The sequence below is a fragment of the Eutrigla gurnardus genome (assembly GCF_963514095.1).
Source record: "Eutrigla gurnardus genome assembly, chromosome: 12".
Lineage (NCBI taxonomy): Eukaryota > Metazoa > Chordata > Actinopteri > Perciformes > Triglidae > Eutrigla > Eutrigla gurnardus.
The window spans coordinates 9,311,171-9,334,448 of record NC_139926.1 but is presented as its reverse complement, the minus strand read 5'-3'; the positions used below and the strand labels follow the sequence as shown (position 1 = coordinate 9,334,448).

The window sequence follows — 23,278 nt, the reverse complement described above, 5'->3', positions numbered from 1 at the left end:
TCTTAAATTTTTCAGGATTTTATGTTGAAGAGCTACTTTTAGGTACAAAAAGTAAACTTAAAGTATGACATTTTCCACTGAATCAGACAAATTTAATTCCTGCTCTACAGGAAATTATTTACAATGTATGTTGGTCTCTAAAAAACCATGACATTCATAGGTATTGCATGACACACAGGAAACCCCTCCCACACAAACTACACAAACAACATCAGTTTGAGTGACAGTTGAAACTGAGTATGGAGTTCTTGCAGCAGTGACATGAATGCGCCATGGAAACAGAGAAAATGGTTAGATCAGCATCAAGTCCCACCTCAAAATGTCCCTTTTCCTGTTGAATAAATAGCTCAGTATCAGAATGAGGCGTTTGTGATTGTGATGTCTTGTGCTGTGATAGGTTGTTCTGTTCTATCCAATTTTCGCCATGGTGAAGGAGACGGAGCAGAAAGCTGAGATGACAGCTTGCATCTTTAATACCTTCCTCATCTTCACAACTTATTTGAACTTCATCTTCCACACAAGCCATGGTAGGACTCTCCATTTCACCATCTATATTCTATAGGAACATTATGTATTAAAATATTGAATACAAAAACAATCTGTTCAATCCATTACAAGAAAAGGGGAAAATTATAACAGACTGAAAAAAAAAATATTTTTAAATTAAATTGTAAACGATTTTCTCATGAAAAAGGTAAAAAAAAACAACAACTACAGCTTGGTGTGTTTTCCATGAGTAGGTGAATCATTTTCATTCTTCAGGTTTTGAGGTGATTCAGCCAAAGAGCCGGACTATAAACCCAGATGGGACAGCCTCTATCAGCTGCGAACACACTGCAAATGTCAGCTCTGTGGAAGATGTGGAAGATGTTCGACTCAACGCCATTCCACTGTATGTATTTAACACAGCACCACTTTATCTGCATGAACACATCACCCAACGTGCAACTTTAAATCACTATTAAACCCCAATTAAAAGGTGTAAGAATGAAAACCAACGATGTGGTTGTTGAATGTTTAAATACAATTTCTAAAAACATACTAAACTAAAGCTACTACTAAACATGTAGCTTGACTTCTATAGGCAAATCAGCACTATGGGAAGTTACTATTTAACACTTTCTTTGTTTAATTCATCTAAAATGCCAGTTTGCCCTTTTCTGTCGGTCCATTTCTTGGCCTAGTTTGCTATCAGTCTTCTACCTCTTGGCCTCTGGAATAAGTGTATCTCTAATTCGTCAACTAAACTTGAACACTAGACTAGGTCTAGGTGGGAGACATACTCTGTCTAATATATCTCCGTCTGCTCTCAGAACAGGCAGCCCTAGACTACTCTGTCAGAAGAAACAGACAGACTGTAAGAACATCACCATGCATGCAGAGAATCCCAAAAAGTGGCTTTTTATCATACTCAACATCGGGCCAGAGGCCATGAAAATGAAATATGAGTGTGAGTTCACAGTGAAAAAAGATGATATCGATTGCACCAAGACAGGAGCACCAACACTACTACAGCAAGGTATGTTGGACCCTTTGGATGATTTTTAGTACCAATGCAAAGTTAGAGTCAAAGAGGGGAGGGGGGGGCACATTTTAATGTACTAAAATGTGCCCTCAATATATATATATATAGGCTATATTCTGGATGGCCTCTCCGGGGCTCCGTAAACAACAGTTATTTACCTTTTTGTATTTTATTACTGAATGAAATAGTATTGTGACTTCAAATTTGAAAGCAAGGGACTTTAACATGTATTTCTATTTCATTTTAAATATAACATTTCTTTATCAAACTTCTCTGTTCATTATTGGTGTTTTGACATTTAGATTGGAACTCCATTTGAGTTTGTGCTATTGGTCAAACACTTCAACCTTGTATTAGTGTGTAAACCAAAGTACAAACAGAGAACTACTACACTTTTTAATATTATGTATTATTAGGTCAAAAGGAAGCACCTGGCATACCTCCCCCTCCACATCCACCACCTTCTCAGTCTCAACACCTCCGGTGGATTCTGATTGGTCTGCTGGCTCTGACGTTGCTGTACAGCTGTGTCATCACCTCCTTCTACATCAGACTGAGGGTCTGTCTGACAGCCACTCTCACTGTATGTCTTGGTATCTGTCTGACTGTCTGTCTCTGAAAATAAAATATACTATTGTCCATCTATATGACTACATGGAATACAGCAAATTAGTGCTCAATGTTGTAAATAACATAATATTTTGACATAAGCATAGTCACCCAATCACCATTTATGTGAGAGCCAATATGAAACAATATTATGTATAAACATTCTTACGCTCCCACTTCTACTATCTTTGTTCATGCAATTTATCTATTTACTCTAATCTGCGTTGAATCAAAAGAAGCTATAACTAGTACTTTTTTCTTTTCTTTTTAGAAAGGAAAATTAGCCTGTCTGCATATCGGAGCTAGAGGAACCTGTGACATTGTCTTTTCAAGAGTAATACCTCTATCTCCAGCATTGTTAAAGGAATACCTTAACGAATGTGTTACTTTTCTGTTTCTGTGTTTCAGTGCAGCAGCAGAGATCCCGAGAACTCCACCTACGTAGAAATGAGGAAAGCTTCTCCAACCATGGATTGGTAGATTACTCATATTTCTTCACAGCTGGCCTCATGCTAAGTGTAATGAGGGTGTAAACTTTGCTTTTTCATGGGCTTTGAATGCACTTCAATGCCAAATCAGTTGGAAACTCCTCCAATACCGGGGATAAACACCAGGGTGAGACAAAGACTGTCAATAGTTACCATTCTGCCTGCTGTACATCTATTGTCTGTGCTTTTACAGGTGTATGGAATGTGTCTGTATCCATTGTGTTATAATGATATATGTACAATTTATTATAATGTTTTTAACTTTCAAAAAGTAATGGAAGCTGTATCATCCTTATGTATACCCTCATCAATGAATCGGTGCCACTGTTTGGTTCAACTTTAATGAACAGTTTTTTTTTCTCCCATTTCAGTAACTACCCCTTTTCAATAACTTAATATTGAATGACATGGTGGCCCATGACTTACACAATACCAGGGGAAAGTAAACAGAACAGGAAAAATAGAGAAGCTCCAGGAGCTGTCAGTGGCCCCTGGACCAGCAAACAACTTTGTGGTATGATCAATAGATTTGACCTCGCAACATTGACAAGAATACATACGATAATTAAAGGGTAACACTAGAAAAAGAGAGGAAATGAGGATAATATAATACTTTTTATTGATATACATTTTTACTGGCTGCTGGTTGCGCCAGGAGACTAGGGCTGTGTATCGACCAAAACTAACCTAATAGCCTAGAAGTAGCATCGTAATTTCAAACTACCTGCAACAGAACCTTTTTGTCTCGCAAAAAAGGATAGCCTGCCTCCATTGACATTGAACACAGAGATGTGGAAGCTAGCAGCTAACGATGCTAACTGCTGACGGAGCAAACTGTTTTAACCTGAGGGAGTTACCATCGGGTGGGCATTAAACCTACTTTATGTTGCTGCATCTGCAAGTCCATCCATTTATTCATTGGCAGATTCATGCTTTTACACATCCCTTTGTGGATGGACCTGCTCCTGAATTGGAGGTGTTTCAAGATGGGAACAAGGTTGAGTCCTGCTACAATTCACCAAAGTGATTCTGCCATTGAATAAAACAGCGAAAGATAGGAAGGAGGATTTTAAATACATACATAACTGATGAACATGGACTCTCCCACCACCTCCCCCCCGAATGCATGTATGAACAATTTTGTCTGTTTTATCCTGATGTCTGAAATGTGTCTTAAATCATCAATAAAATGATAAAGGAAAAGTTAAAAACTATACTTCTGAATGAAAAGTTAAAAAAAGATAAAGAGACTTTAATGTAATCCATCTCTATAGTGCAGTACTGTACATAGAGGAACACAATTATGTTTCCATGGTTCCTGAAAAACAAAAGATTTGAGTATAAACTTGTTTAACAATATTCATATAGACACATTTACATACATGAAGTGCTGTACAAAACGAAAAAGGAAACATTCTATAATCGTCTAAAATACAAGTATAGGTAGAGCATTATCGAATATACTTTATACCTATACAACTGACTCTCATGGCAGTTTGTGATATTGTCACAAACCTAAAATTTCAGGATTCGTGCACATGGGCACACATTTTCAAATTCATTTTGAGCTGCTGAGCACGACTTTCAAGCTAATGTGTTTCAATTAGAAGCATCATTTTTGCCTGAACCATTTCAGTCGGGACAACATTACGCTCAAAGGGAACGTTTTAGGAAAACCAACACAAATCACTTAACAACAACACATTTGGAAGCACAGCCTCGATAAGTCTTGTGATTGAAAGTCCAGAAGTATGGACAAGTCGAGTGCCTGTACAGGAAAACCAATGGATTGCATTTGGTGACTATTCCACGACCTGCCATGAGACTGGGCTGATGTAAGGTTAAAGGGCAGCAGCATGTTGCATTGATGTAACAGAACAACAAAAACCGGCCTGTAAAACGTGACTGGAAGCCGTCGAACTGGTGAGATTATAAACATGTAAGTGAGGGTGTGGAGCTGTCTGAAGCGGAAACAAAAGCGTGTCATGCAACTTGTTTGAATGGAAACATTTAAGCTGTCATACTTAAATTACATTTAGAGAGAAACATATTTTGTCGTGGATTATGTTTGCTCTTAACCATATCACACAGGGCTTCCTAGGGAACGCTGGTTGTGTCAAGTTCAAAGCAAAAAGCTTGGTTTCCTAAACATGACCATCCTTACACACTCTTATTGTAATGCCTAGTATTACACGTACCACAAACCACATAGAGCTACAAAAAGATGCAAAGATGAAGGACGTACTGCAGCCGCTGTTCAGGGTTTCCCTGGTTCTAGAAAAACAAGAGAATGTATGAAAACTTTGTGACAATCTTCATATACAGTTACATGAAGTTTGACTTCTGGAATTAACACAAAATGTTAAGTTCATGTAACTTGGGATTCAGTGTTTCGCTTAAGACCAGTAGGAATTGGGAATCAAATCGTCAAGCTAATGGTTAAGGACTATCCACTCTACTCACTGAGCCATGTAAGACATGGGGAATGACGAAAAACAACACAACCGTAATCCGTGTCTGGAGGCCTGTGTACTGGTGAGACTGCAAACACGCTAGTGAGGGTGTGGAGCTGTCTGAACCGAAACAAAAGTACGTCACGTCACTTGTTTCAATGGAAACATTCCAGCTGTCATCCTTAAATGCCAATGTAAAAAAGAAAACGTCAAAAGAATCAAACAAATGCACACACATAGCTACAGTTCCTTATTCTAATTGTTAAGCGCATATTTTAAAGAGATTTATCATAATGTAAAATATTTCTAACTGCATAGATAGTTGCATCATGTAATTAAACTGAATCAAGGTCTTGCACAGTGTAGCGTAGGTATAAGGATACAGTATGTTCTATTATATATTATAATCAAGGGGCTGCACGGTGGTGTAGTGGGTAGCACTGCCGCCTCACAGCGAGAGGGTCCAAGGTTCCTTGTGTGTGGAGATTGCATGTTCTCCTCATGTAAGCGTGGCTTCCTCCCACAGTCCGGGGATAGGTTCATTGATGACTCTAAATTGCCCGTAGGTGTGAATGTGAGTGTGAATGGTTGTTTGTCTCTATATGTTAGCTCTGTGATAGACTGGCGACCTGTCCAGGTGTACCCTGCCTTCGCCCAATGACAGCTGGGATCGACTCCAGCCCCCCCGCGACCCTGAATACAGGATAAAGCGGGGTAGACGATGGATGGATGGATGGATGGATTATATTCAAACCCAGAGTTTAAAAAATGAATCGGGCGCCAGACATTTTTTTTTTTTCTAATTATTTGATGTAATCCAGATAGCTGCTGCCTAGCTACAAAAGGAAAACAATTTAAAAAAAATCCACAATTCATCCATTTGTCTCCATATCATTCATTTTTCGATAAATCAAATCAACATACATTAATTGAATACAATGCCTCTTAATTAAATATATAAATCAAAGACTGGTCATCATCTCTATCTCCCACACCCAGAGGTGTGCAGTAATGCATTACATGTCCTCTGTTACATTTACTAAAGTAACTTTTTTGGATAAATTACACTTGTAAGAGTGGTTTTAAAGCAACATACCTTTTACTTTTACTTGAGTATATTTGTGAAGAAGAAGAAACACTACTTTTACTCCACTATATTTGGCTACTCAGTACTTGAGTAGTTTTATCACTAAATACTTTATTAATCAAGTAACTATTTGGATGACTAATTTTTACTTGAGTCATATTATTCTAAAGTTTTAATATTCTTACTCGAGTAAAGTTTTTGGTTACTCTACCCACCTAATAAAAATAATAAAAGAGGTATATGGAGTACTCTATACATGCTGTTTAATATTATAAAATAACAAAAAACATACTTTAAATTACAAAATATTATGCCAATAACATTTGACTAAATGAGTACATAACATCAGTTTCAGTTAGCTCAGATATTCCCCTCTCATTATAAACTGCCTGAATATTTTTTTCTCTGAAACATATATGAGTCACAAATATATAAAATACCTTATACTTCTTTCTCCTTTATATTTTACTATTGAGCTCAATGTTGGGTTTCCCTATCATGTTTCAAAGGCAAAGAGCTGCAAAGGAGACCATGTATGAATGATTAATCATCTGTTTGCAGAACATCTGTAAAAAAAAAAAGGCCTCTTCTAATGAACCTCAGGTCATAAGTTTATGGAAAATAGATTTTTCAATATTAGAAACGCATTACTTTATATTATGCATTCATTAATCCATCAATCAAAGCGTGGAGTTAGACTTACATGGTCTAAATGTTAAGAATGCCAAGCAACCAAGTTAAGATTTAAATTACTTGTAACTTCATAAACATTTGTTTTTATATACTGAGAATTGTGTGCAATTGTTGGTCTTGTCAGATGAGGTTGCATCATATGTTTGTGAACATAGGTTAAGATGGATGATTTTCTTAACACCAGCTTGGAATGAGCCCTCTGAGATTAGAGACAAGTATATGTGGATGTTTGTTGTGTTAAGGGTTTGACATGAATTATGTCCCTTGGGCTTGGGTCAGTGTGTGTGTGTGTGTGTGTGTGTGTGTGTGTGTGTGTGTGTGTGTGTGTGTGTGTGTGAATGAAAGAGAGAGCGATGGAGAGAAAAGAATATTGTGGGTTTCGTAAGCATAACAAAACAAAAGTATATTGATAATGATGATGATGATGATGATGATGATTTTATTTAAGGGGAACTTTCTGAACACTCAAGATTACCTTACTGTTCTTACAGTTTGAAAGTATATGTTCATCTGGAAGTGCATCCAGCATAAAACCTCATTTGAATCAAATATAACAGTCTTCAATATTATGCTATCATAATGTTTGTTCATGGTTTAAGACATTAAAAGTTGCTTTCAGCATGTTCAACTCACATACAAGGACTTATTGCCTCTATAACTACAACTGTGCTACATTTTAATGTTTTCGTAAGGCTAAATTTATCAGTAGCATTTAGTCACATGTAAGTCTTTGGTAAATGGTAAAAGACACAATTGAATTGCACTGCTGTGATGTTTACTGGTAGGCTATTAGGACATGCAGTACCAAAAACAGCCACAAAAACCCCACCAATATCAGGATTTTAAAAAATCACTGCGACAAAATGAGGCAAAACACCCTCCCAATTTTTTTATATGATTTTAACAAGAATTTAATCTTTCAAAAAAAGTAAGATGGACCTGATACTTGTCAGTTTTTTTGGAATATCACTCAAAGATGTGTTTACTTCCATTTTTGAGCCTTAATATCTGTGAAACTAATCATCTGAGAGAAACCATATTTTGTAGAATGTTTAAGCTAACACCAGAGATAGAGGCAGAAGTGATAGAAGTCTTTTATCTGCAAAAATGGGAGCTCAGCCGCTCTTCAAATGTACTACTTTATTTCAACAAGCCACATTTTAAGTATACCCTTCATTCAATGATGTTTCATGAGAAAACTGTTGACAGTAGAGACCTAATATTTTGGATTTTTCCTATTAACAAGTGTATCTTTAAACTAGATTTTTTTCAAGAAATTCTGTGATGGTCAGGTGGGAAGATTTTCAGAAATTTGATGAAATGAAACGGAATGACCCATAGGCAATGAATACTTCAGTAAGAAATAGAATAGTAATAAACTTATCAAGGCCCGCCACTATTATATAATTTACGGTAATAGTTCCCAGTCAAAACAGGTGATGAACCAAGAAAATTAAACAATGATATAATTTGGACAACCTTTAAACTAGTTAAATAGCAGCCTGACTCCCAAAAGAATAAGTAAGTAATATGGGTGAAAAGACAGTTCAGAAGTATGTTGCCTTTACATTTACCTTGAAAATGTTTTCAGCTTTTTGTTTTTGTTTTAAAAGTACATTTTACTTAACCAGCAAGGATAAAATGGTAACCACAATCCCCGAAAAAGTAAAGTTGTCTATGCTAGAACAAACCAAGTGAGGGATGGAGGAAAGTAAACTAAACTAAATGAGGGGAGGGACTTCAGTCTCTGCTGGAGAGAAATAATAATAAGAGCAGAGACGAGAGATACATCTGTGGTGCAAACAGAGAGCTTCTCACTACCTCTCACTGAAGATGGAGCTTTCAGAAGGAGCTGAACTCTGCTTTCCACTACTCCTCAATATTTCCTGCAGGAAACCCATGCCGTCTCAGTACAATGGCATGCTCCTTGACATTCTGCTGTTTATCATTTCTCCGATCACTGCAGCTCTTAACCTGCTGGTCATCATCTCTATCTCCCACTTCAGGCAGAGTAACACTCTCAGCATGAATTCATATTTCCAATATGAATGAATGAGTGTTCCAGTTAATACCATAATAATGCAGTTTGTACTATTGATGTTGATGATCATTTTCTAAGTGATTATATTCTTTTTCTCCAGGCAGCTCCACACCTCCACCAACCTCGTCATCCTCTCATTGGCTTTCTCAGATTTCCTAGTGGGACTCCTGCTGATGCCGGGTCATATTCTTTTAACAGAGGCTTGCTGGTTTCTGGGTGAACTAATGTGTGCTCTGTCTCAATATGCAGATTATGTTATCACTGCTTCTTCTGTTGGAAATATGCTGCTCATATCACTTGATCGTTATTTGGCTATTTGTCACCCTCTACGTTACACCACTGGAGTTACTCTGAAAAGAACAAAAGTGTGTATTTGTCTGTTTTGGATTTGCTCTTTACTTTATAGTTTAGTCATTTTATATGAGTTTTTGAGGCAACCTTATTCACAGAATTCCTGCTATGGAGAGTGTGTAATGATCCACACAGTTATCACAGGACCTGTTGATTTTGTCATAACCATTGTTGGCCCTGTTACTGTCATCATAGTTCTACATGTGAGAATATTTGTGGTGGCTGTGTCTCAGGCTCAAGCTATGCGGTCTCATGTTGCACAACAGCATTCAATGGGTGTAACTGCTAAGAAATCTGAGATGAAAGCAGCCAGGACTCTTGGTGTTGTTGTGATCTCGTTTCTGATATGTCTTGTCCCATATTACTATGCCATGTTCAACGAACAAAAAACATTGATCTTAGAGACTTGGCTGTTCTATTGTAACTCATGTCTAAACCCAGTAATCTATGCCTCTTTTTACCCCTGGTTCAGAAAATCTATTAAACTCATTGCAACATGTAAGATACTTCAACCAAACTCCTGTGATACTAAAATAGTGTAGAGACAGGCTGGTGAGGAACATCAATAATACTTTCTATGAAGATGGAAATGTATTTGCTCTTGTATAGCCACTGAACTAAACTGTGTTATACTTAAAAAAAAATTCTGAATGCCTAAACACTAAGGGCCCTAGTTTCGTAGACCAGGCGTAGTCAGCGCGCAGCGCACCTGCGCCACGCCACGCCGACGGGGTGTGTCCGCCTGGACTTGGCAAGTTTCGTGCACCGCGCAGTCTAGCGCAGGCACGCCTCCCGTCTCGCCCACCAGCGCAAGTGGGAAAGAGGGAGGAGAAGAAGGCGTGAGTGGGAGAAGAGGAGGAGACAAGGTGTGGACTGGGATTAATACAGCCGATTCAGATCTTCACCAATCAAATTAGCTCCTCTCCTCACGTGTCCAATGCGTTAGGGGAGGTTCAGTGCAAGTTTCGTCAGTTGACAACCCAATGACAGAAGCAGCGCCGCCACTCCCACCACGCTTATCACCCGCTGTGCGTGCGTATAGTCATAATAATTATAATGCCGATATTATATCACTATAGAAATTGTAGGCACATTTTAGGCATGTCTATCACAAAACAGGGTCAGGGCGCACAGCAGTAGACATAATAGTGGCGAGAACCCGGTGATTGCCTTGTAACGTCATAAACATTTGTTTTTATATACTGAGAACTGTGTGCAATTGTTGGTCTTGTCAGATGAGGTTGCATCATATGTTTGTGAACATAGGTTTACTTTGGAAGATGGATGATTTTCTTAACACCAGCTTGGAATGAGCCCTCTGAGATTAGAGACAAGTATATGTGGATGTTTGTTGTGTTAAGGGTTTGACATGAATTATGTCCCTTGGGCTTGGGTCAGTGTGTGTGTGTGTGTGTGTTAATGAAAGAGAGAGCGATGGAGAGAAAAGAATATTGTGGGTTTCGTAATCATAACAAAACAAATGTATATTGATAATGATGATGATGATGATGATGATGATGATTTTATTTAAGGGGAACTTTCTGAACACTCAAGATTACCTTACTGTTCTTACAGTTTTAAAGTGTATGTTCATCTGGAAGTGCATCCAGCATAAAACCTCATTTGAATCAAATATAACAGTCTTCAATATTATGCTATCATAATGTTTGTTCATGGTTTAAGACATTAAAAGTTGTTCAACTCACATACAAGGACTTATTGTCAGGTTCGTGGCAAGACGTGGACTCGAAAAAGGAGGTGAGGACCCAAATGCAGTAGAAAAGAAAGATTTATTTAAATAATAAACTAAAAACAAAACAAGAACTAAGACCAGAACAAAGTATCAACCAAAAACCACAAAGGCAAAAACATGACCGTCAAAGAAACACTTACAAAAGGGAACCAAAACACGAAGGGACACGGGAGGCAGGACGAGGTGCAAAAATATCCAAGACGAGACGTGGTGCAGCATGCAGGGGAAGACAATGACCAGCGACAGTGACAGCAACATCGACAACGACATTGACAATGAACCAACAAGAGACACAGGGAGGCAGGGAGCTGACGAGGAACAGGTGAAACACATCAGGGCAGGCATGGTAATCAACACGAGAGGGTGGGGGAGTCAAGACAGCGGAAACAACAAGGACCAGGAAGTACGTGACAGGAAATGACACTGAGGACAAAATAAAACAGGAAATCAAAACCAAGGAAACAGAACACGACAAAAACACAGATCATGACACTTATTGCCTCTGTAACTACAACTGTGCTACATTTTAATGTTTTCGTAAGGCTAAATGTATCAGAAGCATTTAGTCACATGTAAGTCTTTGGTAAATGGTAAAAGACACAATTGAATTGCACTACTGTGATGTTTACTGGTAGGCTATTAGTAAACATCACATGCAGTACCAAAAACAGCCACAAAAACCCCACCAATATCAGGATTTTAAAAAATCACTGCGACAAAATGAGGCAAAACACCCTCCCAATTTTTTAATATGATTTTAACAAGAATTTAATCTTTCAAAAAAAGTAAGATGGACCTGATACTTGTCAGTTTTTTGGAATATCACTCTGAAGTTGGGCAAAGATGTGTTTACTTCCATTTTTGAGCCTTAATATCTGTGAAACTAATCATCTGAGAGAAACCATATTTTGTAGATTGTTTAAGCTAACACCAGAGATAGAGGCAGAAGTGATAGAAGTCTTTTATCTGCAAAAATGGGAGCTCAGGCACTCTTCAAATGTACTACTTTATTTCAACAAGCCACATTTTAAGTATACCCTTCATTCAATGATGTTTCATGAGAAAACTGTAGACAGTAGAGACCTAATATTTTGGATTTTTCCTATTAACAAGTGTATCTTTAAACTAGATTTTTTTCAAGAAATTCTGTGATGGTCAGGTGGGAAGATTTTCAGAAATTTGATGAAATGAAACGGAATGACCCATAGGCAATGAATACTTCAGTAAGAAATAGAATAGTAATAAACTAATCAAGGCCCGCCACTATTATAGAATTTACGGTAATAGTTCCCAGTCAAAACAGGTGATGAACCAAGAAAATTAAACAATGGTATAATTTGGACAACCTTTAAACTAGTTAAATAGCAGCCTGACTCCCAAAAGAATAAGTAAGTAATATGGGTGAAAAGACGGTTCAGAAGTATGTTGCCTTTACATTTACCTTGAAAATGTTTTCAGCTTTTTGTTTTTGTTTTAAAAGTACATTTTACTTAACCAGCAAGGATAAAATGGTAACCACAATCCCCGAAAAAGTAAAGTTGTCTATGCTAGAACAAACCAAGTGAGGGATGGAGGAAAGTAAACTAAACTAAATGAGGGGAGGGACTTCAGTCTCTGCTGGAGAGAAATAATAATAAGAGCAGAGACGAGAGATACATCTGTGGTGCAAACAGAGAGCTTCTCACTACCTCTCACTGAAGATGGAGCTTTCAGAAGGAGCTGAACTCTGCTTTCCACTACTCCTCAACATTTCCTGCAGGAAACCCATGCCGTCTCAGTACAATGGCATGCTCCTTGACATTCTGCTGTTTATCATTTCTCCGATCACTGCAGCTCTTAACCTGCTGGTCATCATCTCTATCTCCCACTTCAGGCAGAGTAACACTCTCAGCATGAATTAATATTTCCAATATGAATGAATGAGTGTTCCAGTTAATACCATAATAATGCAGTTTGTACTATTGATGTTGATGATCATTTTCTAAGTGATTATATTCTTTTTCTCCAGGCAGCTCCACACCTCCACCAACCTCGTCATCCTCTCATTAGCTTTCTCAGATTTCCTAGTGGGACTCCTGCTGATGCCGAGTAATATTCAGGCTTGCTGGTTTCTGGGTGAACTAATGTGTGCTCTGTTTCAATATGCAGGTTATGTTATCACTGCTTCTTCTGTTGGAAATATGCTGCTCATATCACTTGATCGTTATTTGGCTATTTGTCACCCTCTACGTTACACCACTGGAGTTACTCTGAATGGAACAAAAGTGTGTATTTGTCTGTTTTGGATTTGCTCTTTACTTTATAGTTTAGTCATTTTATATGAGTTTTTGAGGCAACCTTATTCACAGAATTCCTGCTATGGAGAGTGTGTAATGATCCACACAGTTATCACAGGACCTGTTGACTTTGTCATAACCATTGTTGGCCCTGTTACTGTCATCATAGTTCTACATGTGAGAATATTTGTGGTGGCTGTGTCTCAGGCTCAAGCTATGCGGTCTCATGTTGCACAACAGCATTCAATGGGTGTAACTGCTAAGAAATCTGAGATGAAAGCAGCCAGGACTCTTGGTGTTGTTGTGATCTCGTTTCTGATATGTCTTGTCCCATATTACTATGCCATGTTCAACGAACAAAAAACATTGATCTTAGAGACTTGGCTGTTCTATTGTAACTCTTGTCTAAACCCAGTAATCTATGTCTCTTTTTACCCCTGGTTCAGAAAATCTATTAAACTCATTGCAACATGTAAGATACTTCAACCAAACTCCTGTGATACTAAAATAGTGTAGAGACAGGCTGGTGAGGAACATCAATACTACTTTCTATGAAGATGGAAATGTATTTGCTCTTGTATAGCCACTGAACTAAACTGTGTTATACTTCTATAACTATACTATACGTCTAGCGCAGGCACGCCTCCCGTCACTCCCACCCACGCAAGTGGGAAAGAGGGAGGAGAAGAAGGCGTGAGTGGGAGAAGAGGAGGAGACAAGGTGTGGACTGGGATTAACACAGCCGATTCAGATCTTCACCAATCAAATTAGCTCCTCTCCTCACCTTTAATGCGTTAGGGGAGGTTCAGTGCAAGTTTCGTCAGTTGACAACCCAATGACAGAAGCAGCGCCGCCACTCCCACCACGCTCATCATGCGCTGTGCGTGCGTATAGTCATAATAATTATAATGCCGATATTTTATTACTATAGAAATTGTAGGCACATTTTAGGCATGTCTATCACAAAACAGGGTCAGGGCGCACAGCAGTAGACATAATAGTGGCGAGAACCCGGTGATTGCCTTGTAACGTCATAAACATTTCTTTTTATATACCGAGAACTGTGTGCAATTGTTGGTCTTGTCAGATGAGGTTGCATCATATGTTTGTGAACATATGTTTACTTTGGAAGATGGATGATTTTCTTAACACCAGCTTGGAATGAGCCCTCTGAGATTAGAGACAAGTAGGCTATATGTGGATGTTTGTTGTGTTAAGGGTTTGACATGAATTATGTCCCTTGGGCTTGGGTCAGTGTGTGTGTGTGTGTGTGTGTGTGTGTGTGTGTGTTAATGAAAGAGAGAGTGATGGAGAGAAAAGCATATTGTGGGTTTCGTAAGCATAACAAAATATTATATTGATAATGATGATGATGATGATTTTATTTAAGGGGAACTTTCTGAACACTCAAGATCACCTTACTGTTCTTATAGTTTTAAAGTGTATGTTCATCTGAAGGGCATCCAGCATAAAACCTAATTTGAATCAAATATAACAGTCTTCAATATTATGCTATCATAATGTTTGTTCATGGTTTAAGACATTAAAAGTTGCTTTCAGCATGTTCAACTCACATACAAGGACTTATTGTCTCTGTAACTACAACTGTGCTACATTTTAATGTTTTCGTAAGGCTAAATTTATCAGTAGCATTTAGTCACATGCCCATGCCGGCCTCGAGGAGGTGCGGCACGAGGAAGCGAGCCTCCCCGATGCTGCTCACATCGGTTCTGACGGGCGTCCGTCCGTCACCAGTTCCAGCGGAGGCCCGCCCGTCCAAGCAACTAGCCCACGCCACCGTCACAGCCAAGCAACCAGCCCACGCCGCCGTCTCAGCCAAGCTACCAGCCCATGCCACAGTTCCAGCCATGCTACCAGCCCAGGCCTTAGCCACAGCCAAGCTACCAGCCCAGGCCTTAGCCACAGCCAAGCTACCAGCCCATGCCGCAGTTCCAGCCATGCATTCAGCCCAGGCCTCAGCTACAGCCATGCTACCAGCCCATGCCGCAGTTCCAGCCAAGCTACCAGCCTATGCCTCAGCCACAGCCAAGCTACCAGCCCAGGCCTCAGCCACAGCCAAGCTACCAGCCCAGGCCTCAGCCACAGCCACAGCCAAGCTACCAGCCCATGCCTCGGTCACAGCTACCAGCCCATGCCTCGGTCACAGCAAAGCAACCAGCCCATGCCTCGGTCACAGCCAAGCAACCAGTCCATGCCTCGGTCACAGCCAAGCAACCAGCCCATGCCTCGGTCACAGCCAAGCAACCAGCCCATGCCTCGGCCAGTGGCCTTCAGTCGGCGGCCCGGTCGACACTCTCCAGTGGTCTTCAGTCGGCGGCCCGGTCGACACCCTCCAGTGGTCTTCAGTCGGCGGCCCGGTCGACACTCTCCAGTGGTCTTCAGTCGGCGGCCCGGTTGACACCCTCCAGTGGTCTTCAGTCGGCGGCCCGGTTGACACTCTCCAGTGGTCTTCAGTCGGCGGCCCGTCCGTCACCAGTCGCGGCGGAGGATCGTCCGGCACCAGCCCAGACAGGGGTCCGTCCGACGCCTGCTCCCCGCAGCCATCCAGGAGTCCGCTCTTTGCCCCTTCCTGTTCTGACGGGGGGCCGTCCTACGCCTGCTCCACGCAGCCTTCGGGAGGTCCGCTCGTCACCCGTTCCTGTTCCGACGGGGGGCCGTCCTACGCCTGCTCCACGCAGCCTTCGGGAGGTCCGCTCGTCACCCGTTCCCGTTCCAACGGGGGGTCGTCCTACGCCTGCTCCACGTCGCCTTCCTGAGCGGCCCCGTCGGCTAGGTAACCTTCATGCCCGGCCTCCTGAGCGGTCCCGCCCGCTAGGTCGCCCTCATGCCCGACCTCCTGAGCGGTCCACCCCGCTAGGTCGCCCTCATGCCCGGCCTCCCGAGCGACTCCGTCCACTGGGTCGCCCTCATGCCTGGCCTCCTGAGCGGTCTCCTGAGCGGCCCCACCCGCTAGGTCGCCCTCATGCCCGGCCTTCTGAGCAACTCCGTCCACTGGGTCGCCCTCATGCCCGGCCTCCTGAGCCCTGCCCCCAGACCACCTCCACCCACCCTACGTATCCTGATTCATTGTTGGTTTATTGTCGATGTTGCTGTCGCTGTCTTCCCCTGCATGCTGCGAGGCAAGTTCTTTAAATATGACAACATCCACTTGGACTCAAGATTTAACTTATTTTTTGATGGTGAAAGATCAACGACAATTTCGCACAAATGCATGTTTGAACTAGGGCTGTAGGAATGAACTTCGGGAATCGAATATAATTTGAATAGTAAAAAAAAATCAGTACTATTCGAATGCTGAAATTTACGACGTCGTATTAGGGCCACTGTAGGAAAAAAAAACAGAGCCGAGAGAAGTAGGCAATATTCTAAGAAAATAATTCGCAAATTGGCAAATTTGCTAGTTTATTACGATGCTAACTACCGGTATTTATACTAGCTAACTTCCCATGATTTGTCGCTTTTATTTTTTTAATGAATCAATCCCAACGTGTGACAACGCTTTGCTAAGGTCCTTAGGGGGAGGAACTAGCAAATTTGCCACTTTAAAACTCACAAATTTACCACTTTAAACTGGCAAATTTGCCACTTTAAAAATGGCTAATTTGTGAGCCTTAAAACTAGCAAATTTACTAGTTTAAAGTGGCAAATTTGCTAGTTTATTACCATGCTAACAACCAGCATTTATTCTAGCTAACTTCCCATGAATTTCGCTTTTATCTTTCTAATTAATCCATCCCAACGTGTGACAACGCATTGCTAAGGTCCTAGGGTGATGGCTGTTGATGTTATTGTTGGTTAATTTTATATGGGCCAAATTGTTATCTTATGGGTGTTTTTTTCCCTACAGTGGCCCTTATATGCCGTTGTAGATATTAGTATTCAATTTTTTTTTTTTTTAGAAACATGTTTTCTAAATTTCAAATTGTTTCAAATTTTACCCTCGCCTTGGCCAATTGCATAAAGAGATGTGTTTGACACATGAAATCTGATAACTGATACATATTTCTGAAACACAATCTCACCATCAGAAATGGAGCAAAGCCTTTGAGGTAGTTCAGGCAGACAACCTGAGCTGCACCTTTATACTCATGTGACATGCCTCATTCTCCAATAATCTTCTACCATCCACATCCTCCCTATCCACTCCAGAAACAAAACGGATGCCCAGCGTCTGCGCCGTAGCTCCCGTATTAACTGTAAACCACTCGCTGGATGGCCCGTGCACCGCATCCTCCTCGCTTTACGCCCGCAACATCACAGTTCCATCAGGCCTTAGTCACGAGGAACTCTTTGATTACCTCCTCAGTCAAGGAAAAATGCGTAGACTCCAGAATCAAGCGCAACCACCGGTAATCCAAGCAGCATTCCTCCCTGTTGACAGAGTAGACGCAGCGACATTACTGACTTGCAACACACAGCCGCAGCTGTGCTCACTCAAGGTGATTTATTGAACACCCAATCACGATACATGTACACACCCACATTAATAATCATGTGTCAGTTCAATCAACTCAATAAAGTCAAAACTATCAATCAATAAAGAAAACAAAAACCGCATTCTCTCATTTGCGACCTTAACAAGACAAAAACATAATGCACATTGAGAGCACACCGTTAACACCCCCACTTGCTCTCACATTAACATACAGTAACATAATTTCCCAAAAATAAAGGCAGCAAACTTCAGCAACTTACACTTGGTTGCAGGCTTTGTCAACACATCTGCTACCATCTCATTAGTGGGACAATACTCCAATATAATTGTACCATTATTTACAGAAGACCTAATAAAATGATACTTGATGTCTACATGTTTGCATCTCTGCCTGCTCACAGGGTTTTTTGTTAAGGCTATTGTACCTTGGTTATCTTCATATACCTTAGGTGGTGAGTACTGACATTTATCAAGATTTTCCAACAGCTGTTTAAGATGGAGACACTCCTGTATGGTTGTGGCTAGGGCTATATACTCTGCTTCACAAGTGGACAGTGCGACAGTTGGCTGTTTCTTTGTCTTCCATGAAATCAAAGCACCACATTCAGTTAGACTTACACAATAGCCAGTTGTACTACGTCTGTCATTACTAGCCGCCCAGTCTGCATCACTGTATGCTTTTATTCCCAGTGTCTCATTACATTTTCTGTAACACAGCTTTTTGTCAATTGTACCTTTAAGATACCTCAGTACATGTTTAACTGTGGCCCATTGCTCAACAGTTGGCTCTGTGGAGTACTGTGACAGTTTGCTTACCACAAAACTTATATCAGGTCTAGTACAGATAGATGAGGCTTCCCACTGCCTCTCTATATTTTTTCACATGAATCATCTTTTCAGCATCATTAGTATAGTCTAGTTTTTGTTCACACGGTGTCGATCTAGGTTTGCAATCCTGCATGTTAAACCTTTGCAATATTTTTGACACATATTTTGCTTGAGACATTCTCACACAGTTGTCACTCTGTTCGAAATCAATACCTAGATGCCTTAGTTTGCCCAAGTCCTTCATTTTGAATCTCTCTGTAAGCATGTCCTTCACATCTCTGAGAACATTTTCATCACTTCCAGCAATCAACAAATCATCAACCCATATTACAATTATCACTTTTCCATTTTCAGTTTCCCGTGTATAAACACAGTGGTCAGCTTGATTCTGCTCAAAATGGTTTTTGGTTAGGTACTCATGTAGCACCTTGTTCCAGTTTCTGCCAGATTGTTTTAACCCATACAATGACCTTTCCAATTTACAAACCAATTTTTCATTTGTGCCAGATTTCACCTCATAGCCCTCTGGCTGTTCCATGTAAATTTCATGATCTATTGGTGCGTTCAGGCAGGCAGTTTTTACATCCATTTGGTGCAGAATCAGGTTTTCTTGTGCTGCTTTTTGTATTATCACTCGGATACTTGTCAAGTTAGCTGTAGGGGAAAAAGTCTCTTCATAATCTACACCTCTCTTCTGACTGTATCCTTTTGCCACATAACGTGCTTTGCACTTTTCAGATCCATCAATGTTGTTCTTGATTGCATATACCCATCTACCCCCCACTGCTTTCTTACCCTCAGGCAAGCTACTTAGGCTAAATGTGTGATTTTCTCTAAGTGACTCCATCTCCTCATCCATTGCAGTGACCCATTCTTTTGATCTGTCTGAGGTTATAGCCTCTGTGAAAGTTACAGGTATGTTACATGTCACTCTATAACAGTAATCTATGTTAATCTGCACCTGATCAGTTTCCTCATCAGATGCCTGTTGAGAAACACAGTCATGGAAATAGTCTGGCCTCTTCCTCTCTCTAGAAGGGTACCTTGTAGGCTCAGACGTAGCTTCAACTGTCTGGGTCTGAGGACTGCTACTCAGTTCCTCCTCTTTGACTGGAACCTGGTCACTTACTGGACTTACATTCTGCCTTGTCCTATTGACCTTCTGCTCCAGATCATCATCATCATCATCATCAACAATGCTAGTTTGAGTCTGTCGCTCAACACAGGTCTTAGAAAGAAACTTAACTAACCTGTGTTTTTGCACTTTCCTGCTGTCAGGGAAATAGATAATGTATGCTGGACTGCTTTTATCATAACCAATAAAAACACCTTTTTCACATCTTGGATCCAGCTTTCTTTTATCTTGTCTATAAGCAAAACACTCTGAACCAAACCTTTGCATCCTGGATAGATTGGGCCGTCGCCCTGTTAACATCTGAACTGGTGTCTGCTTGGTGCGTTTGTTAAAACACCTGTTCCTGATTATGGCTGCTGTCTGCACTGCATAAGGCCATAAACCTTTAGGTAACTCACTCCCTATCAGCATGCACCGTGCCATGTCAAAAAGTGTACGCCAATTTCGCTCTGCTGTACCATTTTGGTGGGGAGAATATGGTGCAGAAGTCTCATGTCTAATACCATTCTTAACCAACAGAGTTTTGTAATGCGTTGCCGTAAACTCAGTGCCATTGTCAGATCTAAGACGCTGAATTTTACCATATGGGGCCGTATCTGCAAGAAACCTCTCTGTTGCGTGTAGTGTGTCACTTTTATTCTTAAGGGCATATACAAACACTGCACTGGAAAAATCATCAGTGAATGACAAGACATATTTGTACCCCTCTCTGGACTCTGGGTGAATTGGACCTGCCAAATCTGTGTGCACTAGCTCTAGAGGTCTTTTAGCTCTCACATCAGGCTTTCTGTTTCTGGTTTGCGTAAACTTGCCTTGGGTGCACACTTCACAAGTTGGAGGTTTGCTTATTGGACCTTCAATTTTCATGCCATCAACAACACCTTCCAACCTTTGCACATCACCAAAATTACAGTGCCCCAGTATCTCATGCCATGTCTTTAAATCATAACATCCCTTCACTCGGTCATCACATTCATCAGGTACTGTATGCAAGTAATATAGTCTATCATGTACATGAATGGGAAATTTTGTACCGTTTTTGTGCACCAGAATGTCCTCGCCTTTCTTGAAAGTCACGCTTGCTCCGCTGGCAGCCGCTGCTTGCACCGAGAATATGTCTTGCGGGTAAGAGGGAATGTACAGCGCCCGTCTCAATATTGTTTTGAGGTGGTGTCCGCGGCTGTCAATCAAGCAGACCTCAGCATCACCTCGGCGCTCTGCTACTCCCTTGCATCTTGTGCCGTCAGCTAGCTCCATGCAATGAGTCCCGGCCTGGAACTCGTCATCGAACCTCTTGAACTTGGCGATGTCGGTGACTATATGCGAGGTTGCCCCGCAGTCGACCATCAGGCCCCTCACGTCGACACCCTGGCTGCTTGGCTGGGATCCTGCCGCCCCATCGGTCACCAGGAATACGTACTCGTCGGTCACTTCCTCGGTGGTTCTTCATGTTGCGTCCTGGCGCCGCCTCCTTCTGCAGGTTGTGTCGCGGTGTGTGCTGCTTTTGCAGTGGCTGCACCACAGTTTGCGCTGGCAAGCGCGGGCAATGTGTCCTTTCAGGCCGCACCTGTAGCACACCACATCCGCTGCAGCCCGTTCAGTTGGGCTTGCACTGGCGGGTCTCGCAGGCCTCTGTCGTGCCCGCACCGCCATTACATTGTCCTCTGCGGCTGGAGCACGCATCTTTTCGATGTCCTCGTAGCTTCGAAGCTTGGTTTTGAATTCAGCAAACGTTATTTTCTCATCCGATTGCATTATATGGATGGCAAACTGTTTAAAAGTCTCAGGAAGCCCCTTTAGAACCATAGCCACCAGCAGCCCGTCACTTAAAGTCTCTTCAGCATTTCGTAATGCCGTGATAGCAGTTTCCGCAAGAATAACATATTCCGTCACACTCTCGCTGCTTGATTTTTGAAGCGAGGTTAACTCAGTATACAGACTTATTACTCGTGGCTTTCCTTTACCTGCATAATAGTCTCTCAAAATCTTTAGTGCTGCGCGCCCATCGTCGGCTGCTTCTCGCATCACTAGTGATAAACTTTTATCGTCCAAGAACTGGATTAATTCAGCATATGCCTCAGCATTTGAGTCCGCTTCTTCCGCTGTCTCCACACCTTCGGGCTCCACAGTAATAATTTTTTTCAGGCCTTGCAGCCGGAGGTGGCCCAAAAACGTAATCTCCCAAAGTTCGTAATTCTTTTCATCCCCGTCAAACAAAAGCCGCGACCAGCGACCGCTCTGTTCTGGGGATCTTCTAGCATTAGGCCTACTCATAGCGCTACTAGAGTACGCTAAAAAACAAAGAAAAACTTCTTGACTTAGACTGGGCCCATAACCTGTTGTCAGAGTAGACGCAGCGACATTACTGACTTGCAACACACAGCCGCAGCTGTGCTCACTCAAGGTGATTTATTGAACACCCAATCACGATACATGTACACACCCACATTAATAATCATGTGTCAGTTCAATCAACTCAATAAAGTCAAAACTATCAATCAATAAAGAAAACAAAAACCGCATTCTCTCATTTGCGACCTTAACAAGACAAAAACATAATGCACATTGAGAGCACACCGTTAAGGATAAGGGAGAGCCCCAGCAAAGAAGCACTCCGCTTATCAGGTGGCTTCACCTAGACCAGCGGACGATATCCGCTCAAAAAGGCTGAAGAAATCTGATCCGGGCCCCTAGGCTGAAGTGACCTTCCTGTCTTCTCTCCAGGAAGTGACAGCCACATTGAAAGTAATGAATGCAAGGAGTAAATTGCTGAAAAAGAAACGCTTTTCCCGCCAACTAACATATACAACCCGGGGCCATCTTCCGCAAATGTTGGCTTGGCACCCGCTTCCGTGTTCCCCGCTGAGGTCATGCCCCACAGGACTCTGGGAACTGCAGTCCCCGCTCCATAGATGGACTCCAGGTTCCTTCCCCCCACAGCAGCAATTCCCAATAACATCAGGAACCACATCCTAGCAGGCCATGATTTCAATCTGGTGAGGATTGTTTTGTGTGGTATGGAATGTGCAGACAAATGATTCGTGGATTGTGGGGATTTTTCAGTTATACTGAAAGACAGTGATCCGAGATCATCCAAAACTCTTACATTGGCAGAGTTCAACGTGGCCTTCGGTGTTTTAAGAGATACAAAATGTGAAGTTTAGGCTATCCTCAGCGCAGGGAGGAACTCGACACTTATTTGGCCATAATCTCTGACTTCGCGCTCTCATATGGTGGCTAGCTCTTCTACGAGTATCATAAATCCTTCTCTGATAAAGCAGCCATGTTCATTCAGAAATTAAATCAAAGAGTAGATTGGTCTGTAGTCGACCTGCCATTGATCAGCCACCATAAAATCCTGGCCTGTTCCATTTTTGGTTCCTTCTCCTACACTCCAACCATTATGGGGAATGGCCACACGGCGGCTGGTGCCAACGTCCACATATAGCAGTCACTAAGAAGTATATTCTCCTATTAGCCAAGGTGCTTGTACTGTTCCCCCTGCAGGTTAGGCACTTCTTGTACGTTATTGCAGTTTAACAGCAAGCCAAACTCAGGTATAACACTGCTACACTTGAGCCAG

The 23,278-nt window shown here is 41.5% G+C and overlaps 1 protein-coding gene and 2 pseudogenes across 4 annotated transcripts; all 3 read left to right on the top strand.

Annotated features, from left to right (window-relative positions):
- The first annotated feature begins 227 nt into the window (after positions 1-227).
- Positions 228-3,834, top strand: LOC311022078 (uncharacterized protein). Of its 2 annotated transcripts, none has more exons than XM_084023103.1 (6): positions 228-290; positions 398-527; positions 763-892; positions 1,314-1,519; positions 1,942-2,084; positions 2,543-3,834. In XM_084023103.1, the coding sequence occupies exons 1-6, from the start codon at positions 273-275 to the stop codon at positions 2,612-2,614; spliced, it is 699 nt and encodes a 232-aa protein (XP_083879229.1). In that variant the 5' UTR covers positions 228-272; the 3' UTR covers positions 2,615-3,834. The 2 variants fall into 2 exon arrangements, with proteins under 2 accessions (XP_083879229.1, XP_083879228.1); XM_084023102.1 differs by having other exon boundaries at positions 1,942-2,108; positions 2,543-3,833.
- A 4,854-nt stretch (positions 3,835-8,688) lies between these two features.
- LOC311022377 lies at positions 8,689-9,731 on the top strand (annotated as a pseudogene). Its single transcript has 2 exons — positions 8,689-9,261; positions 9,720-9,731. The product of its transcript is annotated as an uncharacterized misc_RNA (transcript).
- Positions 9,732-12,766: 3,035 nt separating this feature from the next.
- Positions 12,767-13,792, top strand: LOC311022376 (trace amine-associated receptor 13c pseudogene; annotated as a pseudogene). The gene is made up of 2 exons: positions 12,767-12,873; positions 13,009-13,792. The product of its transcript is annotated as a trace amine-associated receptor 13c pseudogene (transcript).
- Positions 13,793-23,278: the final 9,486 nt, after the last annotated feature.